The 26838-nt window shown below is 44.0% G+C and overlaps 2 protein-coding genes across 2 annotated transcripts in view; one reads left to right on the top strand and one right to left on the bottom strand.

Moving 5' to 3' along the window:
• LOC117893012 (carboxypeptidase N subunit 2) overlaps positions 1–26838 on the bottom strand; it is a 55548-nt gene that overhangs the window by 27135 nt on the left and 1575 nt on the right. The window contains exons 2-3 of the mRNA XM_034799367.1: positions 18719–18781; positions 5718–5784 (exon numbers count right to left, since the gene is read on the bottom strand). The gene's annotated coding sequence lies outside the window, so the exon portion shown is untranslated. The remainder of the gene's footprint in view (positions 1–5717; positions 5785–18718; positions 18782–26838) is intronic.
• LOC117893013 lies at positions 8111–26236 on the top strand. The gene is made up of 2 exons (XM_034799368.1): positions 8111–9551; positions 26226–26236. Exon 1 carries the CDS (start codon positions 8166–8168, stop codon positions 9540–9542), a length of 1377 nt encoding a protein of 458 aa, XP_034655259.1. The 5' UTR covers positions 8111–8165; the 3' UTR covers positions 9543–9551; positions 26226–26236.

The raw sequence follows: 26838 nt of genomic DNA, 5'->3' as shown, positions 1-26838 counted from the left end.
CTCTTATAGTCTCTGAGAACTAGCCGACAAACAAGACGGACGGACGGACGGACGGACGGACGGACGGACGGACAGACAGACATGGCTCAATAGACTCGGCTATTGATGCTGATCAAGAATATATTTACTTTATGGGGTCGGAAACGTTTACTTCTGTGCGTTACATACAACCGTTATTCGCACAAATACAATATACCCTATTTACTCTTCGAGTACCGGGTATAAATATGCAAATATTTGTTTAAAAACATTGAGAATATTAATATCAAATATTTCCACATTAAAGTCAAATTTTACATGAAAAAATATTGATTTTTGCCATTTCCGCACTAAGGTTATTTTCTTCTATATTTTAAAACTATTCATCGAATCAATATCCCATACCTTTTGATCCTTCAACTTTCTGTCCCTTTTTTGTGTAATTCCACCCCTGGATTCAACTATGGCAGAGCATTGCTAATCATTTTTTGTGCCTTAGATTTCCCTCCTCTAACACTATCCGCTAGATCTTTGTCGCTCGTTTAATTAACCGTTCATTGATATCTCTCAGCTCTCTGGCCCTCGGGTCGTGACACGCACAGAAGTTTCTAAGCGATCACTTTCGCTATCAGCGGAGCGAGCGAGCCAACGAACCTCACAATTACAACACATGTGGCCCGCTGATTGATTATGCAGTGGCACAACTCGCAGTGGCAGCAACAGGCTGCGGCAGTGGCAGCGGCAGCAATTAATGCTCAGCTTTCACCCTGGGGCAGAGCAGTGCCGGCGCAGCAGAGCAGCTCAACTAATTACTTTCACTGGTCCAGGGCCGTCATCAAATCCAACTTGCAAATAAGGCAAAGCCGCACAAAGCGTGCCCCGACACAGTCGGACTTTAGTTTATTGTTATTATCATCATCATCATCGCAGTTGCTGTTGCTGTGCCTGTAGGGGGCCCAAAGGTTAATATGGCAATTAGCCAACTTTGCCGAAAGAAAGCCAAGACAGCAACAGAAAAAAACAGACCCACGAACCTCTCATAGATGCTCGTCATACTCGCAGACGCGATAACTTTCAAATGCTATTAGGGTCGATGAGTTGCCAACTGAATCTAAATCGACAGGTTCTAACAAATGATGATTCTGTGCTGTTGTTCTCGTTTGGGCTCTGTCTGCGCTTCTCCCGGCCATTCCTTTTGGGTATTCCATTCAAGTTCATCTTCAATCAAAGCTCAGACAGAGGCACACACAGACACAGAGCCCGCCTGAGGTGGGGAGCCATGTCCAGAACGGATGCCAGCAACCACAAGATACTTTGGAAAGTACCAGAGGTATCTGCTGGATACGAATTTCAACAGGTTCACGCCTCTATCGAAATCTCTTTTAAAATACAAAATACATAGTGAAATTAATATAGTAAAATTGAAAATAGCTAAAACGAGAAGGGACGTGTGAGACGCTTCTTACGCGTCACAACTTTTATACCCGGCACTCAGTACTACATCTGCACTTTAGCGGTTATTTGTCAAATTTTACATTTTTTCTTCATCTGTCATCTACATCAACAACACTACTCACGCCAACACGCTCCTTTAGCTCGCCACCCTCCCCTATAGACACACACTGCAGAGTCGTGGCAGAGGAATAGGCAGCGGCAGAGACGTGAGGGGCAGAGGCCATAAACTGCGCGAAGCAGAGTGTGCTGCTATAAGCTGCGGGACGGGGTGGGTTTGGCCACTGCAAATGAATTTCTTCATTGTGGCTATAATAAAGATCCAATCGTATTTGGTGATCTGAAAGCGTTTTTAGTTTTCTTTTATCTTCAAAATTGTAGATTTGGGAGGTTTTTGCCCTTTTGCGGGGGGCGGGGCTCATTTTTGAAATACACTGGTTTCAGTGTGAGCATACAGCAGTCTGGTGCCAAAATTTGGTGGCTCTAGCTCTTATAGTCTCTGAGAACTAGCCGACAAACAAGACGGACAGACGGACGGACGGACGGACGGACGGACGGACAGACAGACATGGCTCAATAGACTCGGCTATTGATGCTGATCAAGAATATACTTATATACTTTATGGGGTCGGAAACGTTTCCTTCTGTGCGTTAAATACAACCGTTATTCGCACAAATACAATATACCCTATTTACTCTTCGAGTACCGGGTATAAATATGCAAATATTTGTTTAAAAACATTGAGAATATTAATATCAAATATTTCCACATTAAAGTCAAATGTACATGAAAAAAATATTGATTTTTGCCATTTCCGCACTAAGGTTATTTTCTTCTATATTTTAAAACTATTCATCGAATCAATATCCCGAACTTATTGATCCTTAAACAGACTGTTACTTCTTTGGGTAATTCCACCCCTGGATTCAACTATGGCAGATCATTGCTAATCATTTTTTGTGCCTTAGATTTCCCTCCTCTAACACTATCCGCTAGATCTTAATTAACCGTTCATTGATATCTCTCAGCTCTCTGGCCCTCGGGTCGCGACACGCACAGAAGTTTCTAAGCGATCACTTTCGCTATCAGCGGAGCGAGCGAGCCAACGAACCTCACAATTACAACACATGTGGCCCGCTGATTGATTATGCAGTGGCACAACTCGCAGTGGCAGCAACAGGCTGCGGCAGTGGCAGCGGCAGCAATTAAATGCTCAGCTTTCACCCTGGGGCAGAGCAGTGCCGGCGCAGCAGAGCAGCTCAACTAATTACTTTCACTGGTCCAGGGCCGTCATCAAATCCAACTTGCAAATAAGGCAAAGCCGCACAAAGCGTGCCCCGACACAGTCGGACTTTAGTTTATTGTTATTATCATCATTATCATCGCAGTTGCTGTTGCTGTGCCTGTAGGGGGTCCAAAGGTTAATATGGCAATTAGCCAACTTTGCCGAAAGAAAGCCAAGACAGCAACAGAAAAAAACAGACCCACGAACCTCTCATAGATGCTCGTCATACTCGTAGACGCGATAACTTTCAAATGCTATTAGGGTCGATGAGCTGCCAACTGAATCTAAATCGACAGGTTCTAACAAATGATGATTCTGTGCTGTTGTTCTCGTTTGGGCTCTGTCTGCGCTTCTCCCGGCCATTGCTTTTGGGTATTCCATTCAAGTTCATCTTCAATCAAAGCTCAGACAGAGGCACACACAGACACAGAGCCCGCCTGAGGTGGGGAGCCATGCCCAGAACGGATGCCAGCAACCACAAGATACTTTGGAAAGTACCAGGGGTATCTGCTGGATACGAATTTCAACAGGTTCACGCCTCTATCGAAATCTCAGACACACACATTAAATATATAATTTTGAGGAATTGAAGGATGGCCCAGGCCCAGGCCCAGGCCCAAAGAGGCCGCCAATAAATCCCCAGCCCCATCCCCTCCCCACTCATGCCCATGGCCCATGGAGCTCCTGAGCTCCACTTGTAAGTGGTACATCAGAAATTTCCAAACAGTTTTTCAAGTGTTTATGACGGCTCCAAGAGGGTGGGGCGGCGGAATGATTACGGCAAGTAAACTATCTCTCGCAGCTGGATGGATGGATGGTTGGATGGTTGGATTGTCGGTTGGATTGTTGGGTCTTTGAGGGGCACTCGCTGCCGGTTTTTACGAGTATATCTCTTTGTTTTTGTTTTGCTCTTTTCCCCGCTCGCTTTTTATGAAGATGAATTTCTTTTTGATGTGAGATTTAGACGTGGCTCGAACCCCCCTGCTGCTTTCTGTAGCTCCAATTACGCTCTGGTTATGGCGATTGATTCGAAAGAGCTGAGCAGAACAGTCCTACAAAATAATCCCCAATGTAAGCGGCTTTTGTCATCGACCTTCAATCAGGCCGCAGTCAGGGTAGGAAGCGACAAAGCAAACTCAAAATCCCTTCAACAAGTGCCGCTTGCTGTGATCAGCACCTGTGCTAAGGGCTTTCCATATGACTGGCATCAGTATCTGTATCTGTAGCGGATCCAATTTACATAGAATTCTCATTGGGGAGCAGGGTATCTGCGCTCTGTATATCATTTTCAATATCTCTAGTGACAATCTGGGGGCATAAATCAGCAGGCTAGAGACCCCGAGCCACATCTTAGCGTAGATCTCTAGTCTATAAATTTAAATTAGTTGGATAAACTTTTGGCCCCGCCGTGCCCAGAGGTGGAGTGTGGTTTGTGCAGGTGATTTAGCACTTGGAATACGCCAAGAATCGGCTCGGGTTCTGCAGCTGTTTGCAGGTGTTTCCAATGCCAAAAACGAGTTTACATTCGACCTGACTTATTTGCCTGCTAATTTTCTGGTTATTTATGCGACTCTCAAAACGGCTCTGGCAAAGAAACAACAGCCAAAACAATACAATAGACAGCTTATGGGTGGGGCCTGGCCTGGCCTGGCTCTGGCTCTGGATTTGTTGATTTTTCTCTGTATTTCGTTTTATTTGCTGTGTATTTTGTCAGAGTCCATTGTTTGCCTGACAAAATGACAATTACATGTTGGGAATAGGAATATTTCGAAAAGGCACAAACAAATTGCGTTGTCAGCTTTTTGCGTGGAAGTAATCAGCATAGCAAATTATGAAATTACGAGTAGAGTATTTTCAGCTTCAAGTGGAGGCTTGAAGGTCTTGAAGGTCGTTCCGCTTCTATAATAATTTGTACTTAGTCAATTATGGGTTTAAATTATGATCGCAGATAAATATGCAAATAATTATAAACAATTTCCTAGTGTAGATTAAAGTTTCACCTATTCACACCCCGCTCGGGCTCTGTTCCCTGGGGATCCATCAAAAATGTCAGTATTTTAGCGAAAATTTTGTGGTTGCCAAGGGCGGCAGGGAGGGAGTTTTACGGGGTGTAAAGGACAGACTCCGAGGCCTGTTAGTTATTTACCGACAACTTTACGGCCACATGTCGACAACAACAGCAAAATTGTCATCATAAACAATGTGTAAGGGGGGCAGGGACAGGGGCAGAGGCAGCTACAAAAAAAAAAGAAACCAAATTTGTTGCTTAAATTTCTGCCTCTCGTAATTTTTTTTCTTCTTTTTTTTGTGTCCCTCTGTTGACGCGCATGTGTGAAAAATAAGCAACTTTTGGAGCTGCTCGTAATGTGGGGGGTGTGGCACAGTCAACGGATTTTTCTTCTTATTTTTGTTGGGTTTTTTTCCTCCGTTTGTTGGGGGAAAAGCGCCGCCATGGCGTCTATTTAATGAAGTGCCACAGCCGAGTGCCATTTTTTTCTGGGCACAGCCTCAGGGGCAGGCGTACGAGTACGAGTTATTTTTTGCCAAGCTCCGTCTGCCTGCCTTTCCATGTGTGAGCGGCGCATAGTGTGAATTTTCACATCAACTTTCGTGCAGTTTTGCGTCTGCATAAAGAGTTTTGCATCGAGTGGGGATGAGTGGAGGGGCCCCCAGTTGATGCCGGAGCTAACCATTTAGCCGAAGGTGTGACTGGGTTAACTCTGCATCGAATGGGTTTTTGGGCCAAGAAAATACAGATTAAGAGGAGTGGTTTACTGGGGCAGTGAGAGCTCTAAAGATCTTCTAATGACTGGATAAACTCCCTTCCAATTTGGGATCTATTTTTCCCACTTTCATGAGAGATTTTCCCCCACAGCAGACAGATCAAAGTTCCCTCCAACCAAATACATGTGTTCCAGATCAATCCGGCTTAACCTAAACTCCCGTTTAAAAGCTCTTTAGTCCAACATATTGAGGGCCATTCCAGTGGCAACCACTTACCCGAAGAACACATGTGTTTCCAATCACTCTCTGGCTCTGGCTCTCTCTCGTTCTCTCTCTGAATAATCTGTAATAAAGAGCAAACATATAAATTTAATAAGCTGTCACATAAATTTTCCACTCTCTCATGAGCACTTAAGTCCATATACTACGCGAGTAGACAGCCCGCAAAGCGCATTCAACTTGAACGAACACTAAATTAGTGAGAGAGGAGAAAAGTCTAAAAATAATTCGACAAATATAATGAAAGAAAATCCAACATAAAAATCCATCACAAATTAAATCCACTTGAAAACTGTTGCCAATGGCAGAATGAAAATGTTTTGGCATCTGTTTCGATTTAAAGGATTGCAAAGACAAAGTGGAAATTGAATACTTTTTCCCTACCAGAACGCTGTGACTAAGTGAAAATGAATAGCTGGAGCTGGAGCTGGAGAGAAAGGGAAAACTGGGGGAAACTTTCACTTGAATCGGTAACAAGAAACTTGAAATGACTTTTTGAACTGTGAACCGAACATGGAGTTATGGCAGCGAGCAGCAGATTGAGTGTGGAGTGGAGTGTGTTGTGTGTAGTGTGTGTGGATTGGATTGTGTGTTCGACTAGACGCATCATAAATATTTGAAAAGTGTCTCTGTAACTGACACGATGATGGTTCTCCGCCAAAGGCAGAGGAGCATGGAGAGGCAGCAGCATAGCCAGCATAGCTGTGCCACATGGCGTGGCGGCAACAACATTTTGACACACTTAAGTGTTGGACAGCCCCCATCATCAGCGCTGATCATCATCACTACCACCATCATCATCATCATCATGTTGATCTTCAGTGGGAGCATGAGCAAGCGGGAACAACCGGGAAGATGTGCGACAATAAATTTGAAAATTATGAACATAATTCTTCATTAAGAGCGCGCCTCCGTGTTGCCATTGATAAATTGGGAAAACTCAGTGGAGCAGAGGCGGTCGAGCGGTCTCTTGTCTTCCCCAAAAACCGAATCCAAACTGAAAGTGAAATGTGAACTTCCCACATTTGCTTTCGTTTTATGTGTCCAGTCAGAGTGTTGGCTGGTTGGTTGGGACAGCGACTGGAGACTGGAATCGGAATTGGAATGGGACTAACGCCCAGTGATAAATTGGCGATATTACGGCAGCAGATTATTCAAATTTTTCGTGCGCCTGTGGGCGTTAACCCACAAAAAGGCATTTGAAGAATGCCAAACCAGGCCAGATACAGATACGCACACACACACACACCACACACAGAGATACATAGATAGAGACCCATTTCTGATTGAAATAACGTGATTTTTGTGGTCCACTGGTCGTAGATTGTCGCCCCCCTGTGACCCATAAAAACTATTCCATCTATTGTTTTGCGGTTTGCGCAGATTTTTAGGCTTGACCGAATCGAAACGCACTTGTTATTTTATTTCTCGTGTGTATTGTGGGCACTTCTGGGTGTGGGCGTGACTTTCCAGCGGCAGCCTCGAGGCTTTGGAATATCGCAATAGCTCAGGATATTTATGAATTTCTGCGTTGAGGTTTATTGAATTTCGATTCAACAATAAAAATTGAAAAAAAGAAGCAAACTGCAACATTCTGTTGCAACTCCACCCCGACGAGGAATTGAACCTCAATCTCCCGCGTGACAAGCTTGATCTTTGGACGTGTGAAAGAGAGTCAATGATAACTGTGATCTCTCTTCAGAAATTTCGTAATTGCAAGAATTATTCCGAGGTTCAAAGCCCACTTGGGATAACTATCCATTTACACTTTTTCGTGTTTTTCTTTTTCTCTTTTTTTTTTGCTTTAAATTCTTGGACCAATTTTTCACAGTTTTCCGGTTTTCTTTGGTTTGATTTTCTTTTTTATGCATTCAACCACAATCACTTGCTTTTGATGCAGTTTTTGCTTTCCACATAACAATCTCCTCTGTTCCACTTTATGCGGCATACCAAAGGCATTGCGGAGCGCAGTCGTCAAAGCCCCGCCTCCCCAGAGATGCAGTGCAGTCCCACAGCGATTTCGAAATCATTCCCACCTCATAACAGTCATCAGAAAAAGCCGCTCCGCTCCGCTCTGCTCTGCTCCGTTCACTCGTTCGCTCCATTCCACGCCAGTCCACGCCACATGCAACGACTGCGTTTGGCTTTCACAGCCCAATTCACTTGCCGCAAAAACCGCAAGGTGCGTCGTTATACTGCGACTAGTGGTGCCTCCAAAGGCATTCAAAGCGTGCATACCAGAAAAAAGAGAGCAACAATTACACGAGATTGCCACACTCGCTGCCGCGGCAGCTAGAGCTGGATCCAGAGCTCTTTAACAACAAATCAGAATATCAAGCCTTTGCCTTTGCCTTTCCTTTCCGAAGATGTCAAAATAATTCCATAAAATTCTTGTACAAAATTCTCCTTTATTTTTGAACCCTTTGAATTGATTGAAAATTGTGTATGCCCATGGCTCGTCGTTGCGTGATTTGTGGCATGGAGCCACAGCATGAGGTGGATGCGAAGGGCAACGAGAAGTACACCTACCCGAAGACGCCGCAGGAGGCGCGCATCTGGCAGCAGAGCATGGGGGCCAAGGATGTGTGCGTGGAGAGCATCCAGCACCACTGCTGCGTCTGCGTCGAGCACATCCCGGACTTTGTGCGACGCTCCAAGAGGATCAGCAGAAAGCAGCGCGCATCGGAAAGGGCAGAGGATGCACGACGCCGAAAGAAGGGGGAGGCGGAAACCGATGGCTGCGAGTGCCCGGATCAGGATCCGCCGCAGTGTCCTGCGGTTAACGTGCTGCTGATCAACGGAGCCTCGCTGCCGTCGTACTGCGGCAAGGGGCAGTCCTGTGTTGAGATCAAGGAGGAGCCGGGGGAGAGCGACGGAGGCGTTGCGGGGCCCGTCCCGAGGCGATCCGCCCCGAAGCTCTACAATCCCGATGACTCGGACACGGAAATATTTGTGCAAGAGTCCGTGTTTGAGGACATTGGCGCCAGCTTCCCGGACATCGACGAGACGGAGGTCACGGTCCTGCGCACGCCCGTGCAGGAGGACGAAAAGATCGAGAAGATCAGGCAGCGAAGCTCGACGGATGCCGAGGGAAGGAAGCGAAAGGGGGACTGCGCCGTATGCATGCCTGGCTGCACGGACGTGCTGGTCCTCGGCCGTGGCGCCCACCCCACCGACGCGTGTCCATGCAAGTGCGAGCAGTGCACCAAGCAGCCGACGGCGGGCCTCAAGGAGACGGACGAGGACTGCTGCAACCCGCCCTGCTGCCCCGACACCCAGGAGCACTACGAGCAGCCGCCCTGCGGCTGCGAATGCGAGCAGCAGGTGCGCCGTGTGCTGGGCAAGGTCATCAAGACACAGAAGCAGCGCATCAAGGAGCTGGAGTCGATGCTCTGCAAGCAGAACAACCTGCACACCGCTCTCCAGCGGAAGGTGGACGAACTTTACTGCGAGTTCGGCCGCCTGGACGAGGACGACACTGTCCGACTGGCCTGCTGTGCCAGCGGTCGAGGCCCACCGGATTGTGACCTTCTCAGGGATCAGGGTACCAGCCCCTATAGGCGCTCACGGGATCCGAGGCTGCCGCGACGACCCGAACATCTCACTACCAAGGATTCGCTGCCCGATGAAATTCCACCGGGGGAGGAGGTTGTTCTTACGGTTGAGCCGCAAGCGCAGCCCGAGCCGCGAGTGCGTGTGAAGAATGAAAAGAGTTCGAAAAAGCAGCCCGAACAGAAGGAGAAACCCACGAAGCCCCGAAGACCTGGGTGGCTATGTTTTAAATCCTCAGAGACTGACAAGGGAAGCGAGAAGGAATCATAGGAGGAGGAGGTACACACTCCTCAACGTGTACTCAAAACTTGTCCATGCCACACGCCACTCGGCCCGTCACTCGAGCTGCCGTCTAGCCTTCCGTCCAGCCCGCCACTTCACTTGACTCCGCATTTACATCCACATCCACATCCACATCGCCCTGTGCAATCATGCAAATAAAATAAATACATTTTTCTCTCTTTCGGCTCTCTCTGTGCAAATGTTTTTAACCCAAATATTTTGTGGACATGCAATATTTATGTAGACAGGCAGCAAACAATTTGCCGAGCAAGAGATAGAGAGCGGGGGGCGAGTTCCAACCCCGTGGAATGGCGAACCACTCGAACGCCCCTCGGCGACAGCTGCCTGTGAACATTTTGTTGCAATTTTATGGCATTTCAGTTAATGCATCTGTCCCCCCTCCACCACTGCACACCCTGTAATTTCATTCTATGGGAATCTCTCTCTCCCCCCACACACACGTTGTCCCTCCCTAGTTGCTGCGCTGCAATTTAGGGAGCAATTTTCGCGTACAATTCCAAATGTTTCATAAACACATTAAAATGATAATTAAAAGAAAATTCCCTCTTTTCATTTTTCGCACATCAGCGGCAAAGTTAATGCGGCAAAATGTTGCCGCTGTTGCATCTGCATTATTTATTTATTATGTATGCAAATGCATTTAATTGCAGGGACAGGCTGCAAGGGCGCAGGGACACCACGCTGAGCGGTAGGGAATGGTCCACAATTTGCATATTTTAGCATGTAATGAAATTTGTAATAATTCTGCAATTAATTGCGTACGTGTCCTTGTTTAAATATATACGTATACAGCCCCACGTAGCATCCACTTGCTGTGCGACGGTACACGGTCTTGCCACTCCCTTGCTCTGCCTCGCCCTCTGCTTTTGCTTCTGGGTCTGTGCTTGGGTCCAGTTTCATTTTCAGTTTGAGCGAGTTTTGGCGCTCCATCCCCCCAGGGCTTCAATGGCCATGAATAACCAGAATTGAGCCCTGTGACACTGTGAAGTGCTGACACTTTTTGCAGGTCTGAAGAATAATAAATAAATATTTACTCCAAGAAAACATATTTTAAAATTCTCTTTACACCAAAAAACGCTTTAATATGTTAAAATCTTAGCTTAAGCAGAGCTTGTTGTGATGGCCTTTTAAATCGATAATTTAGCCTCCTAATTACCCAGCGGATTTTACTAATTAGCTGCGCAAAGTACAAACAGTTGTTCCTTAAATCCCTTAAAATATATTAAAGTTTCACAAATCCATTGCTAATTTGATCGATAATTCTCACTTTCGTTCTCTGCAGTCTTTCTTTCTTTCTCTCTCTTTCTCGCCCTCTTATTATTGCCACATTTGAGGGTTCTCCTGTGGCACAGAGCCCCCGATTTTGACCTGCACTTGAAACTGCCAAAACAAAAGAATCAACTCCCTGCCGTACCCCGTGCCAGTGCCAGTCCCTACCTCTACTCACCCTCTAATAGCATAGTCCCTCCGCACCCTTTGTTTCCATGGTGCCACAACCCCCACTAAACCATTATTGGTGGCTGCTTTACAATTTGCATGTTTACAAGTACATTTTCAACATGAATATTTATTTATTTTACCATTGCAATGCAATGCACGGAAGTTGTTGCTTCTCGTATACTCTATCAGACAGTAAATACGGCCTTCAATAATGGAGAGAGAAACAAACATTCATCCATATATTTGTATATGAAAAATGTCTTCGAGAAATTTTAATTATAGCCTCAACAGAACTATGCCGAGAAACAGAGAAACACCACGAGAATGGGATAGATAAATTAAAAAACTAATTGTATACAAAATAAATGTATATTTTACATTTTGGAATGACAATAAATATCCTTGGAATATAATTAGATTTTATTTTGATAAAAACTCATTCATTAGCTTGGAATTATGGAAACATTTGTTGAATATCCAAATAAATATGATGAATGGTATCCCATTAATCTGTTAAGTGATCTCTGATTCTGTAAGAGTATCAGCTGCATGTGTCTGGCTGTCATTTTCATTTACCTTCTTGCTTGTGTGTCTGTTGTTGTTGTTGTTATTGTTTTTGTTGAAGGTATTGTTCAGTGTTGATGGGGCTGCTTCGACGGGGTATACCTTTGGCTAGGTGTTCGACATGGTCTTGTTATTTTAATCCTTTCCACCCACCATTCACCCTCTACCTCTCCCGTTTTAAGCTGCCTTTGGCTCCTGCGTTGTTATTGCAGTAATTGTTGTTGTTGTTGTTGGTGTTTTGGTCATTTTGTTGTTTGTTTTTAATTGTTTTGCATGTTTTCATTTCATTTGCAATGGCCAAGAGGGAGACAACGAGATGGGGGAGCCAGAGACCATCATTAAACCAAAAACAACATCAAAACAAATAGCCATTGAAATTGTTATGTGAACTCTGTTACTCTGATTATAAAAATTGAAGATGCTATAGTACAAAGTACTTAAATACTTCGATACGTTCATTGATTGTCCTTCTTCCAATACATTGAGAGAAAATTTCATTGCAGTTTGCAGTTCAAACAAGGAAAATAAAATGTAATTTTATATTTAAAACAAAAAATGATTGAAATCATTTATCATTAATTTAATATGGCAAAGCTACACTTAGATACAAATAAATTAAATTATTCCTAGGAATCTAAATTTTTTTTTATTGAATTAATGTTTTAAAATTGACTAAAATGCAAATATTTTTTCCCCGGTGCATTGTTTGTTTGTTGCTTATTTTTGTAGCAAATATATTTGGTTTTTCATTGGGTTCCTTGATGTTTTTCAATTATGTTAAGGGTCGCCCGTTTTTAGGAATTTCCTCCATTGGTTCCAGCCGGAGCATTTGGTTTTTTTTTTATTTTTATATATATTTTTAGCTGTTTTTTTGTTTGTCGTTTGTTTATTCCGCAATTGTCTGGACGGTGCAGACAGACAATAGATTTCAAGGATGGTTTCATTTCAGCTGCGTCCATTTCTGTTACGGTTTCTGTTTCATTTTCATTTTCCTTTTATGGCGGGGCAATAATCGTTTGAGCCAAGGAAGGAAACGGAAGCAAACGGAACCGAAGAAAACGAAGAAGCAAAAGGAAAAGTGCCAAAAGGAAAGCATCATAAAATTAGTAGCAATGGCTTTAAAATGCCCTGTTTTGTAGACCCCTCCCCGACAGCCTCCACTCTCCTGTCCATCCCAGACATTGCCTTATTTTTCCATTTCTTTCTGCTGTTCTTTGATGATGATTTTTTCATTAGTTTCGCGCCGTTTGAGGCTGCCCTCGGACAAAGTCAATTAAGAACCAAATATTGGAAATATAGTAGATATATTTTATGGGGGATACAGATGAACTACAGACAGACAGACGGCCTGCCAGTCACGATGATAAATGAGAGAGCCAAACCGAAATGCGTGCTAAATGCTATAATTGCGGCCGATCCAATGGAAGTTTCTATTCCCATGCGAAAGCATTTCGAAACGCCTCGAATTAGTGGCAATTTCGGATAATTTAAAAGGTTAAACCATTTCTTGATATTTGATGGCAAAATAAAAGGTGGAAAGCCACCACAAATTTTGATTTAAAGTTAACAAAAAATTATGCCATAAAAATGATTGAAATGTGTCCATAAATTTCCTCATAATTTGGCAATTTCCTCCTCCTGCTGTTCCCATTCCTGTCTACGAAAATAAACTCCAGTCTGGGTTATTTCTCTCTCTATATTTATCTGGGCAAAGCGAAGGAAAATTGCGCAACAAAAATAAGTGTGTATCGAGGAAAAACAGAGCCAAAATAAACCCTTGAAAATAAATATGTATAAGCACAGAGACCCTGAAGGACCATCCTCCTCTCCTGCACCACCTCCTCTCCACAGACAATAGGTACAAGGACAGAGAGCCGAGCTGAAGAGCAGCCAGAATAATAGTCAATAAAATATTTGCACGAACCAAAAAATCATTCAAGCGCAGCCCGGTACTTTTTATTTCAATACAACGCATAGATATCCTCTCAGAAAGGATGAACAGCGGGTTGCGGGATACTCGCACTCAGCAACAAAAAAGTGGCCCAGGCATTGAGTCAACATTTGGCAAGGCACAAAAAAGCGCTGCTCAAGTGCACCAAGCAGCAGCAGCGGCAGCAGAAAGATGACAGGCAAAGAAAATTTAGCGAAAATAAATCCCAATAGATGGGTTACCGAGATCCCTCCACAGGTCCTTCCACACACACAGACACACACGCACACGCACACGCGCAGGGGAAAAAAAAGGAAAACAATTTTCAATGTTTTTATACCCGGTACTCGAAGAGTAAATAGGGTATATTGTATTTGTGCGAATAACGGTTGTATGTAACGCACAGAAGGAAACGTTTCCGACCCCATAAAGTATATGTATTCTTGGTCAGCATCAATAGCCGAGTCGATTGAGCCATGTCTGTCTGTCCGTCCGTCCGTCCGTCCGTCTTGTTTGTCGGCTAGTTCTCAGAGACTATAAGAGCTAGAGCCACCAAATTTTGCATCCATACTTCTGTATGCTCACACTGTTACAAGTGTATTTCAAAAATGAGCCACGCCCCCTTCCGCCTCCGCAAAAGGGCGAAAACCTCCCAAATCTACAATCTAAAATCGCCATTCCGTGGGGAATGACCATATCTATTAGATCACCAAATTGGGATCCGATTGGATCAGTATTATAGCCACAATAAAGAAATTAATTTGCAGTGGCCAAACCCACTCCGTTCCGCAGCTTATATTTGTTTTTTACACATTCTCTCATTCATACTCTGCTTCGCGCAGTTTGTGGCCTCTGCCGCCACTCTGCCGCGTTTCTGCCCTGACTCTGCAGTGCGTTGCTCTAGGGGAGGGTGGCGAGCAAAAGGAGCGTGTTGGCGTGAGTAGTGTTGTTGATGTAGATGACAGATGAAGAAAAAACGTAAAATTTAACAAATAACCGCTAAGTTGCAGATGTAGTACTGAGTGCCGGGTATAAAAGTTGTGACGCGTAAGAAGCGTCTCACACGTCCCTTCTCGTTTTGCTTTCAGTTGAGGAAGCTTTATTCAATGCCAAATGCGGTGAGGAGGGGGTTCGGGGTTCAGGCACAAACTTACTTGAGAGACTTTTCTTTAGTCACAAAAATGTTCACCCATGACTGGACAGTGGCAAAAAAGTGTTCGACCTTTCTTGGCAGCAATAACAAAGGCAAAGGCGCGACGAGGACACACACAAAACAAAGCAGGAAATGGCTGCCAGGATATTGACAATGGCAGGCGTGGACGGGCGGTCGGGTGGGGGCGTAACCCTGGCTAGCTGCTGCTGTGCATCCAGCGTGTAATGCGACAACCCTGGCAGCACCCAGCAGACACACAGGAGGAGAGATGGAGACTTTGCTTTGGTCATTTAAAGCGCATCTTAAGCCATGGAAAAGTTTTAAATTTACTTCTTCCACTTGTGGATCGGCATCCCACACAGCCACGCCCCCTCCCCCTTAACATCAGAGCTACTTATGGGACATTTTAGTTAAATTTTATGTCGATTTCGCTTGCCTCAGCTATCGGAATTGCGGTCGAACGTCGAAATGCGGAAAAAAGGTCAAACACATTAAATTTATAATGCGATTGAAAATGGAAATGGAAATGGAAGGGAAAGGCAAGGCCAGGCAAGCCAAGGAGGAAAAGTGGCATCAGTGTCTGTGTGTGTTTGAGTGTTGGAAAGTGCCTTAAGTAGGTCAGTTTGGTCTGTCATAAAATGCAATTGGAGCGCATTAAAGTGCCCCGCGACTCGCAAGTGAAATGTCAAGTTGTAAATAAGCAGGACGCCCGCCATCAAGGGCCAGTGCCCCACCCAGTGTGGGTGTGGCAGGTCAAAGGGATACTTGGGCGTTGTCATCAAGTGTCGGACTGACCCAAAAGGTTTGCCATTTTGCAGCTGATAGCCCTCTGCCGAGCTGAGAGTGTGCCTTCAAGTGGAAATGGAAATGGAAATGGAAATGACAGCAGCTTACAGACAATGCACACAATTTCGAGGGTCTCATAGCTGAATAAATTACAACAGATCTAAGACTCCTCTCTTCGAACTTAATTAATTTATCAAAACATCTCCAAGTTCTTCATATTTCAGTGGCAAAAATCATTAGAAAGTGTCGCACACTATTGGCACTCTTTTTCTATTATGCAAATGGACAAACATTTTGGCTTAAGAGCTTCTGTTATGACCACGAAAATAAGCAAAAAGCGTCTAGACGTCTGCCATGAACGGGAGGAAGCCACTCCAACGCCTGGCAGGATTACGTGTTTGATCTGGCTACCGCCTATCCCCTGGCATTGATATTCATATGCAGCCAGCTCTGCCCCTGAATGCCGTTTGCATGCATCTCATTAGGGGCAGGCAGGCAGAGTGGCTGGCATCTCTCGCATTTATCCTTATATGTACCTGGGGCTCTTATAAATAAGCACATAATCAGGCGACAAACGCGTTGGATTTTCCACCGGATTTGGGGCTGTTGGCTGCTGGCTGCTGGCTCTGCCAGCATGCATAAATAAATAATTTGCAACAATTACCATAAGTTGAGCTGACATCTGTACCGGGCAGGGGCTGGGGCAGGGGCGGTGTGGTGTGGTGTGGTGTGGTGTGCCAAAGTGTTATGACTAACTTGAGTCTCGGGATGAGGCTATATCTAAGCTGGAAGCTGTGGATTTAGCCTGCTGTATCTGTGGCCTGATGATGATGTCAGCCGGCAAGGCAGCGGACAGCAGTCGATAATCATAAATATCCAACAGAAGATGCTCGTAGAGCGACCCTCGCTGGCTCGTTAAGTGTTTGGCTTTATGGCCAAAATGGGCAAAGAGAAGCGAGCGGCTGCAGGAGGCTTGGACTTTAATTAGCGCCTGGCCTGACAATTAAATAATATTTTTTCGCCAACTCACAGCTCTCACTCTGCTGCTCTCTCTCTCTCTCTCTCTGCCTCTTTCTTTGCGACTCTTTCTCTTCCACTCTTCCATTCTCTCTCTCTGTGTCTGTTTATCTGTGAAGCCGCCGACTTGTTAACTCGCTGCCTGACAGTCTGCCAACAAGTTTTAATTACAAGCCAAACGACACAGCGACACAAAAAAAGAAAAGCGAGAAAAAAAGACAAGTAGGAAAGGCTGTGGGCAGCAGTAAAGCCCTCGAATTGGGTATACCCTGTGGATAACAACCTAATAAGGGTTTACTTTTCACAAATTTAAGTGTTTCAGCTCAAATATCTAACAACATTTCATGGCTGCCATCATTCCCCACAGCTCTGGCCACGTGTTTATCGAATAGTCGTGGAAAGTTAGTTTTTGATAGTCGTTGGAAGGTTGTTAATGGCTCCTCCTGGACCGCTGCAGCAGCAGCAGCAGTGGCAGTGGCAGCAGCTCCTGCAACTTGATGTTTTCTTGTTGTTCCTTTGTTTTTATGACAGTATGCAAATATTTTTTCAACACATTTTATGGTCTGTGATTGGGATCCGAGTCTCTGCTGTTTGGTAGTCGGTTGTATAAAGCTTTTGTTTAGCTTTTATGGCACCCCCGCCAGTCTCTCGGTGTCTGTTCTCTGGCTTCCTGTTCCGACACTCCGCGCCACTCCACTCCATCTTCATTGGCGATGACACATTTCTGATTTGCTGCTAATTTGAATTTGAAAACGAATCGAGCGACAGCCCTTTGCGAGTGTTTATTTATTCATTCCGAAACATATTCAGCATTTTCCACAACTTTATGACAGTTCGGATTCGCTTTGATTTGAGGCGTTGATTGTCCGCTCCCTGACATATTTGACTTGCATTTTGTCAATGAAACATTTTGTCGCCGCTTGATTCGATCTCTGACGAAGGTCGTTTCTATTAGCCGAGAGGGTCTACAAAATCACGGAAATTGGATACGGACACGAGCTGACCTTCCGCATTACGATTTGGGGTGGGGTTTCGGTATATTCTGAGTCTGTTCTGAGGCCGGAACCCACTTCAAAGTTTGTTTATAGAGAGAGAGACAGGGTAGCACCTTCAAACACTCGATGCAATTTACACAAAATATATGCAGACAGAGCCACACGGCTGCTCCTGTGGAGTCTGGGAAGTAAGCGATATCCCAGAGACAGATACTTTATGGTGTACGAGTACGTGCCAAACAAAACTCAAACGAGATGCAGCAGGAGGAGGTGCCGCAGCCATCATCCATCCACTGACCCATCCAGTTATTGAAATGCAAAAGCCACAACGGAAAATTGCAGTAGCCGAAGGAGGGCAGAAGGAAGTTGGTAAGTTTTGCCTCCGTGGCATGCAACGAGCTGAAGAGACAGCGAGACAGGAACATGGCTTGGACCCATGTGTGTGCATGACTTGGGAGACCCAGACCCAGACCAAGACCAAGAGCAAGAGCCGCGCGAATGGGAACGGGACGGGACTGGCAGATGCAACTGGAGCTGGACCCAGGGACCAGTGCCCAAGGATTGGATTTCTAATGTGCATTCGTTGTCTGCCGTCAATCCATTAAAAATTGTACCAACAACAAATGTGGCACGTACGGTTTTATTTCAACCGATTCCTCGACTCTGGACGCTCTCTCTCTGGGGTCTCGCCGGGGTCTTGCTCTTGGCAGAGAGCGCACAGATAACATTTGTATTTAAAAGACACTTTACGGATTGCTTTTGAATGCAACGCCGAACCGGTTCGAGTCATGCCACAGCCTGTCTGCATGTGTGTGTGTGTGTGTGTGTGCAACCATTTGTAGTTTATCGGAGGCAAATCTTGAAGTACCGCCCGGCTACAAGCCGCATGTCAAAATGTCAATTTTTGTTTCGGTTCTCTCTTTTTTTCGTCTGTGTGGCACGTCCTCTGCTTGTGGCATGCAAAATTGCCACATGTTGCGTAAACTAGTTTCGTGAGTCGTGAGATATATCACCTGAGAGGCAACCACCCTGCCTCCCCTCTTGCTGCCGCTGCTGCTGCTATTGCACTTGCAACATTTTGTATGCATTTTTGAGGTGATCTCCGGCATTCAGGCGCTGTCATGTCCTCACTTTTTTCTCTCTGCCTCTAAGATCGGGCTGCAAACATGTTGCAACAACCGTTTGCGGACAGCTGAGATCCCATTAGATGTCTGCCAATTGGATTGGCATAAGTTTCGGTCTGAAAATTCTTACTTACCCTTCTATAAGCAGCAGATAGAAGACTATTTGCAGGCAGAGATGCAGTCGATTTATGGCAAAACTGTAAAGAGATTAAAGCAAAGACAGGGAGAAGACGCGTTAGACAAGTGTTCTGGAAATATATTTTGTATCCTGAATAAATCCAGGAAATTCTCTGAGCTATTTCCAATTGGTTTCCTCGCTGAATCTGCTAAGAACTGAATCCAAATCTAAATCGCTGCGATTGCGCTGCTCTCCCTAAGGGTCCCACCCAAGTGAAGTTTTCAAACACGTTTCAGTGGATGCCAATCCGTTGATGATTCTGTTGATTGCCCCACCACACAGGTGTTGCAGACGGTGGGGCAGTGGCAGAAGTTGCTTTATAGCCCAATGCCGTGTGCCGTGTGCCCTGTGCCCGTGCCCGTTGGGAGTTTTCCGAGGCAATTCTGGCATTAATTCAAAGTTTATTGCGTTCGTTTCTTCGTTGTTTTGTTGTTTTATTTTTTGCCAGGGCATAATTAAGCACACTTTTTAAATATTTTAACCTATGCGGCGGCATCGTAAAAAGAACTGGAGTACCGCCAGAGTCGTAAAAGCAGAAGACCCAAGACCACCCAAGACGCGTTGGGAAAAGCGGGAAACCCTGGGAAAGCAACTTTCTGCGTGGGCTGTATCTGTGCGTGTGCCAAATGGAAAAAGGTCAACAATTTTATAGCCATTTTGCCGCTTAGGTTTCTCTAGGTGTTAAATAATAAATACGTCAAGGAATCGCCGGCATCGCTGGCTCTCTGTCGATAAAAGCGGGCGGCTCATGGGGCTCCTAAATTGCGTGTTTTGACTTATCGTTTCTCACAGTTCATGTGGCATGCAACCCCACCACCTCCCTGCATGATGACATTTTAATGGCTAAGCCTCAATCCCAAGCAGAAACAGAACAGGAAAAGAAAGGAGAGTGCCGCAAAAGCAATAAGAATATTTTCTCTGCTTTAACGAGCAATCATAAAAAATACATTTGAAACATTGAGCAAAGGTGCAACACTCCTTCTGCCACTCACCATTAATAATTGCTCCATTGCGGAACCTTCGCTGTTATCGAACTAGTTCAGAGTTCGCAGCTTTAAGGATCCGTTCTGTAGGAAACCAATTAAGTTCCAAGCAGAGCCACTGAGAAAACCGTTTGCCTACAACCGACTACAGACTAAAGTAATTTAATTAGTTGTGGGGGCAAGGCAGGGAAAGGTGCCAGCCATGCCAGGGGAGACGAGAGAGTGAGTCAAACATTCCTCTCTGTTTCTGTTTCTGTTTCTGGGTCTGGGTCTGGGGGAGGGTTCGCCTTTGGTTAGTTAGACGCGCCAAATGAAATCAGACTTGAAGCGGGACAATGTTTAAGAATGCCAAACACACACACACACACACACGCACGCACAAAAGGTGCCAGAAATGTGTGTAGACAAACAAAACGTGTTCCATCTTTGAGAAGTTCCTTTAAGCATAAATATTAGGAATATTCTTGTCACTCCCTTTGCCTTAGCAAGTCCCTTTTCTAGCACCTTTGCTTATGTCGCAGACCTTCCGCCTTAGGGGCTGCCCCATGAGGAAGTGGCAAAAGTTTCATTTTGTTTTCGTACATGTCATTGACTCACACATGCTGCTAGAGAGAGAGAGAACTAGAGCGAGTGTAAGAGAAAGAGAGACATAAAATTTGCGACAATTTCCAGGGCGTCGTACAGTCCGTGCCCGTCTCGTCTTGTAGGTGACTTTGCGACTGTGCGGCATATAAATAAATATTATATTACCCTCACGCTGGCTGCAAGGGGGGAGCAAAGGAAAGCAAAGGAAACCTTAGACCCAAGTCGCATTCTGCCTTCCATATCTCACTCTCTTCTCGCTCGCTCCCCTGACTCGACTGCTGAGTTGTTAATTAAATATTTATTCTGCTTATTTGCAAAATGAATAATTTCAGCATTTTATTTCACATGGCGCAATGTCTCAAGCAACGCTCTTTATGTGTCTCCGAGAATGTCTCATGTTCATTCTGGTTTCTCGTGTAACCTTTTAGCACATTTATGCCTGACTCCACTTAAAGCCTTTGTCGCGGGTTCAGCTTTAATTGTTTAGACTAACCGAAAAGGCCCCAGGTTGCGGCGTATTACATCACTCGAATTCTCTCACAGCCTTCCCGTGGCAGCTACAAATTTGCATTCCAACTTTCAGCTGTATTTATTTATTTATTTAAAGCATTTGGTTACGCTTCACATTTACGTGTTGGAAACAGCGAAACTTGTTTTGCAAAATGACATTCAAAAGCGTCTGTTAATGACTTCATTCTGCTGCTTCTTCCACTGCCTTAGCTGTAGCTGCTGTCTGCTGTCTGCTGTCTGCTTCTGGCCAGTCAAGGTGACTCAAATGCCTAACAAATGCGAGTGTTTTCTATCTGAATGGTAGTCGTTAGACGAGGCTCTCCGTACTCCTCCGAAAGAGAACTCTTTGCATAATTGATTAATAATTTTGTTTGCAGGTGGCGCTCAGCCCTGCTCCGCCCTTCAGGGAGACAATCATTAAATATTCAAATGAACTACTATCCGCCCTAACCCATTAATTAGCTCCAAGTCCAGTAAACATTTAATAGATAAACGTTACAGAAAGCCTAATGAAAAGCAAATACTTTTCTCTGTCTCCCCAAAGAGGGTTCAATCACAGACACCCCAAAAAAAAAAAAGATACGGAGTCGAGGGGATCGGATCGGATCGGATCTCTATCTAATAATTTGATATTGGTGCTTCGCTGATTTGTTGTTCATTTGTTTGTTTGGTTCTTTTGGTTATTTGTTTGTTGATTTTCTGTTTGCTCGCATCGAAAATATTATTTGGGTTAAGCCAACAAGCAACAAAACAAAGATGTTCCGAGGGTAGCCCTCTAAACTGGCACCGAAACTGAGACTTAGAGATTGTCAGCATTTACGGAATATAATGAAATTGCATTCAGGGGGATAGATAGATCCACATAGTGGCTCCTTCCATTTCCTTTAATCTCCCAAAAATTAGCCCAAAAACTTCTCAATTCTTTTACATTTTCTGAGGCCCCTCTCCACGAGAACTTATTAAGCTTGTGTGAACACTTATAAGCTCATAAAATACTCCCTCAAACACCTGACTAATCCAATAAGTTCCTGTTACACTCTGGGAGGGCAAAACTTTTGGGCCAAGACCTAAACTTGAACACGAAACAAGTTAATTTCCCAGCCAGGAACTACTCGTAGCTTGGGAACATGTCAAAGGGAACCAGAATTAACTGGGTAAACAGAACAGAACACAACAAAACACAACAGAATATTTGCTTAATTAACTGGCAAAAAGTTTCCAGGACAAAGAAGGCGCAAGGAGCATATTCTTGGCTGGGGGTTGGTATGGGAACCCTTTTAGGCCAGAGACGCGGCCACACGCCGTATGCGCAATTAACATTTATGGCAATTAATTATATGATTATGCATACGCCGTCTGGTACACTGTCAGACACTAGCGTAAGCAGTGCCAACACCGCACACCGCCCTAATGAAGGCATCAAAAACTGAAGGCAACACAGGCGACGTTTTCCCGAGCACTTTGCTCCCCCTCTTGGCCCAGGCCATAATTATGGGTAATCAAAGCGTTTTATTTGATGCTCCAACTAATGATCTTTTTGTGTGAAACTTTTGGACCGTACGGACGGGCAAGACTGACTGACTGCCAAGGTCGCAAAACTTAAACGAGCCATTCGAAGAGTCTAATTAATCGTTGTATCGCCATCGAGCCATCAACTCTGATTAACCGAGTGGCCAAAAAATACTCGGAGACCTGCCTTCGAGGCAGCTCAATCCCAATCTCGTTAATTGATATGCAAAATCAAATGGCCACTAAACAGTGTGGTGCGAACCAAAGAATTAGCCAAAACTGCTGCAGACACCAAGCGAAGGTTTTGTCCGGACGTTGAACTTGGCAGAGAAATGGGTGGGTCACAAGGTGAAGGGAGAGTTTTCCAAGGAAAAACAGTGCATTTTGCAATAGAATATTAATGAAAATATTTCAACTTTAATGTTAATCGATGAACATTGCCGCCTTGCCATGCAAAACCATAACCCTAAAAGTAATAGAAATATTTTAAATTTGCTAAGAATCCATTAAATGATCTTCAATTAGTTTCCTCAAAGAATTCCCCAAGGGTTCCCAGAATTTTCTGGCTCCCTTCACTTCCCAGTAGCCATACAAAAAGTGACAGCAAATTCGTTTTCATTATCACATATTCAAATACAAATTTATTTTCCCCATTTCCAACAATTTGTTTTGACATATTTTTGCTCGACTAGGCAGAATTGCTCGAAACACCAAGAAACTACAAATAAAAGAGAGAGAGAAAAAGAAAAGACTTTCAGACAGAGGGCAGACTTGGGGGCACTCGACAGAAGCTAAATCATTTCGTAGAGAATACTTTTACAGATTGCGGTTTGTTTGGGGTCTCTCTTCTCGTCTTGCTGGCCTGTTGTTCTCTGAGACTTGCTGATAAAACAAATTTTAAGGCTCTCCCTCTCTCCCCACTTTGGGGCAAGTATCAATAAACCCATAAATTTAAAACAGCACGCCACAAAATATGTATATTCTCTCTCTCTCTCTCTCTCTCTCTCAAGCTCTATCTCCCTTGCTCTTAAAAAAAAATAAATGTGGAATATAAGTTCAAATAAATTTGTTGTTGTCAGCCTTTATTTATGTTCGTTCCGACTTTTTTTCGTATTTTGTGGGCGTCCCACAACATCATCTATCTGTCTATCTATTCGTTCATCTATTGCACGAGCATGTGTCTGTGTATCTGACTGTGTATCTGTGTGTTTTTTCTTGTAACTAATTTTTGCATATTTTGACATAAATTGTACGCTTCTGTGCGGCAGCCTTGATGCCGATTATATGGATCATGCTCTGTTTTGTTGCCAGTTTTTGAAGCCATTAAACGGTCCAACATTATTTTAATGAATTTTTATTGCCGGTCGTGTCGTGGCAGTTTGTGGATGTATTACTGGCCAAAGTGTTTACATTTGCTGTCCGTGAAAATTATGGGAAACATGCAAAATCAGTCAAAAATGAGTTGGTAAACAATGAGCTCATTTATCAATTTTAGAAGCTGAGTCTTTGGCATTTTTCCAAGGGTTTAAATCATTTTAAGAGTCAATCACACAACTGTGAACAACGAAAGTTCATTCTTTCTCGAGTCTTATCCAATCTATAACTTATTTCTACATTATGTGCCCCTCTACCGATCGCTGCAGAACAGTAAGCCAGCTCGGGGGGGGTCTTTGTGGCTCCCCACAAATATTGACCAACATTCAGGGCGGCCCATAAATAAGCAAACAGTTCATTAGCTTCAGAGCTCCAGTTCCATCTGGCAGCCGCTTGCACAACACCAGAATGCAGCAGTCAGCTATCGAGAAATGGAAGCCAAAGCACAGTCACAGAACCAGTCACACCTTCCGTCCGTTTGTGGCTGCCCTATCGAGTCATAGAACAGAAACTCTATCTTATCGCTGGCGCCTTATCGCGCTAAGGTAAACAAAAGATAAGCACAGCAGACCCGGAGAACACGGAAACACAGAGAACTCATTTGCCAAATGACGCATATGATTCCACCTCTCTATATGGTGGAAGAAAAAAGATTATAGAGCAATAGGAAATGGAAAATGGAAATGAAAATTCCATTTTATGGGCCTCATCAAATGGGGTAAACTAAAACACACATAAACATTGACAGACAGATAGGAAAATAAAATGGAAACTGGGTCAAAATGACTGGGAAATAATTTGGAGATTTTTGGCTAATTAAATGGACAGACCTATTTCTCATTTCCTCCATCCTTTAATGGGATTTATCTATTACTCCCTCAATAGTACTCCCTCCCAGGGCAAACATATGCCGCGCAACAGCATTCAATTCTCTCTCTTGGAAACTCTTTGCCGATTTTTAATTGCCGAAACGTGAGCGAAATTCTCAAAATGAGAAATCGAAAAAAGAACATCCGCCCCAATGGAAATTATGTTAATTAAATTTATGATTGAGCAGATAGTTATGGCCGAGGCAAGCAGATAATGCCTATATAATGGACCTCTCTCCCCCCTCTGGCTCAGTTCATTTGCAGTTTGTTGCTGATTTAATTGCAAAATATGTAGAGATATTTATTTTTTAATGGACTTGCGCCCTGGCCGAGGCCCGGTTATTAAAATAGAAATTACTTTGACTTTGGCTTTGTTTCTATGTATTTCTGTTGGCCCACACAGCAAATTGTAGCATAATTGTTGCTGTTGTTGCTGTATAAAATGATTCGATTCAAGCTTAATGGTGGTAATCGAGGGGTTGCTTTTGGAATTATAATTTGGGTACTACGTATTCCTATTAGAGGTATTTCGCATAAATGTCAAGGCAGCAAACATTTTGAACTGAAATTGAATGCTGCGAGCTGGCAGATATGATGATTGTGATGATGATGATAGGTTTGGGGAAGTTACCATGTAATCTGCACATTTTTGGATGTATTTCCACATAGGTCAAGTGTGCCCGCACGAATTCAGTTTCCACACGAGACTGATGTCCAAAGGTTCTCCCTTTTGTTTTATTTGCTGCTCATGGATTTTTACTCTACCACAACATTCCGCAAGACTTTTAATTCCACTCCATTTGATTTTAATTAAATTTTCCATGCTCTGATTTTAGTTTCCCCATCTGCCCATACCCATTACACAACCCCACAACATTTTGCCCAATCCTTGCACAACATTTTCTAATCGCATTAAACCGAAAGAAATCTCTAAAATTTCGTCATACGAATGTTTGTTTGTTTATGTATATCAGACAAGGCGGCATCAATAATTACAGCATCAAAAGAATCAGAATCGAAGATATATACAGGAATAAACAAAGCAAAGAGAGAGCGAGTGATGTGTGGAAAAACTCTCCCCCGTTGACTTAGACAGGGGCACGCCACATGCTTTTTAACCTTGATTAAGTTGACGTTCTAATGAATCTGCTAATGGTGGCAATGATGTTCTTAATGATGCCGATGATGATGTAGATGCTGATGCTGCCCCCAGTGGCAGTGGCAGCCGCAACATCATTAACAACATTATCAACAAAGGCAGCAACAACAGAAAACTTCTTGGGCATTTTTTTTTTTAATTGCCGCCTGGCACTTAGCTAATGTAATTTATATTACATCTTCAGGCATCTTATGCTGGTGCTACCTCTAAAAGCCCTGAGTAGCTGAAGGTAGCAATAACATGGACCATATATCGACTAGAGGATACCTCGTGTTACTCTTTTCTGTCAGTAAAAAGTCAAATTACAAATTTGCCTCACAGGAATTGTCTATTTTTGTTCATATTTCATGGATAACTCTCATGGATAGAGACAGCATATACCCTCCCATTTACAAATCCAGGGTACAAGAGCAACAAAAAACCAGCAGCAAAGTGCAGCATCCACAACCAAAGCATGCTCGTAAAAAGTAAAAGGAGTAGGAGGTGTGAGAAGGTGGAAATAGATAGAGAGGAAGGGAGAGAGAGAGAGTGCGTGGAGTAGAAGTAAACTTTTGTTTATATTTACCTAACATTGTACTTGAAAGATATTTTGGTATCTTTCTGCGGCTCACCTCTCACTCTCCGTCCCTCCCCCTCGTGTCTCTTTCTAACTCTGTTTTGGCTCTCTCTTCTTTGTTGTTTGTTTATCTAATGGCTAAAAAATATTTAAGCTGTAAAATGTGTAGCCATAAGATGGCTAAAAGCTGCTGATGCTGCTGCTGTTGCTGTTGCCTCTTCAGACTCGAGTCTTCTCTGGGTTTTTCGTTATTTGGAAAAGTCATAAATACTTTTTAGAGCCCCTGCCCATGGTCCAAGGAAAAACCAAAGAGAGAGAGAAAAAAGGTTCAGTTAGAGACACATCCGAAACATAAAAAAGTTGCTATATTTTCAATTTATGTAAAAGAGACAGACACAGAGAGAGAGAGAGAGAGAGAGAAACCTCTTAGGGCCAACCCCTCCCCCCACCCACCTGCCCAACAGCCTCTGCTATCTTAAATGTTTTTTTCCTGTTGGTAATTAAAAAGTTTTCTGTTTCAGCTCCCCCTAC

Source organism: Drosophila subobscura, chromosome J, assembly GCF_008121235.1.
Source record: "Drosophila subobscura isolate 14011-0131.10 chromosome J, UCBerk_Dsub_1.0, whole genome shotgun sequence".
Taxonomy (NCBI): Eukaryota; Metazoa; Arthropoda; class Insecta; order Diptera; family Drosophilidae; genus Drosophila; species Drosophila subobscura.
The sequence above is the reverse complement of the archived record's forward strand: the minus strand, read 5'-3'. Positions and strand labels throughout refer to the sequence as shown.

Coding starts and splice junctions, on each gene's coding strand:
- LOC117893013 (XM_034799368.1), top strand. CDS start 8,166: ATGCCCATGGCTCGTCGTTGCGTGATTTGTGGCATGGAGCCACAGCAT.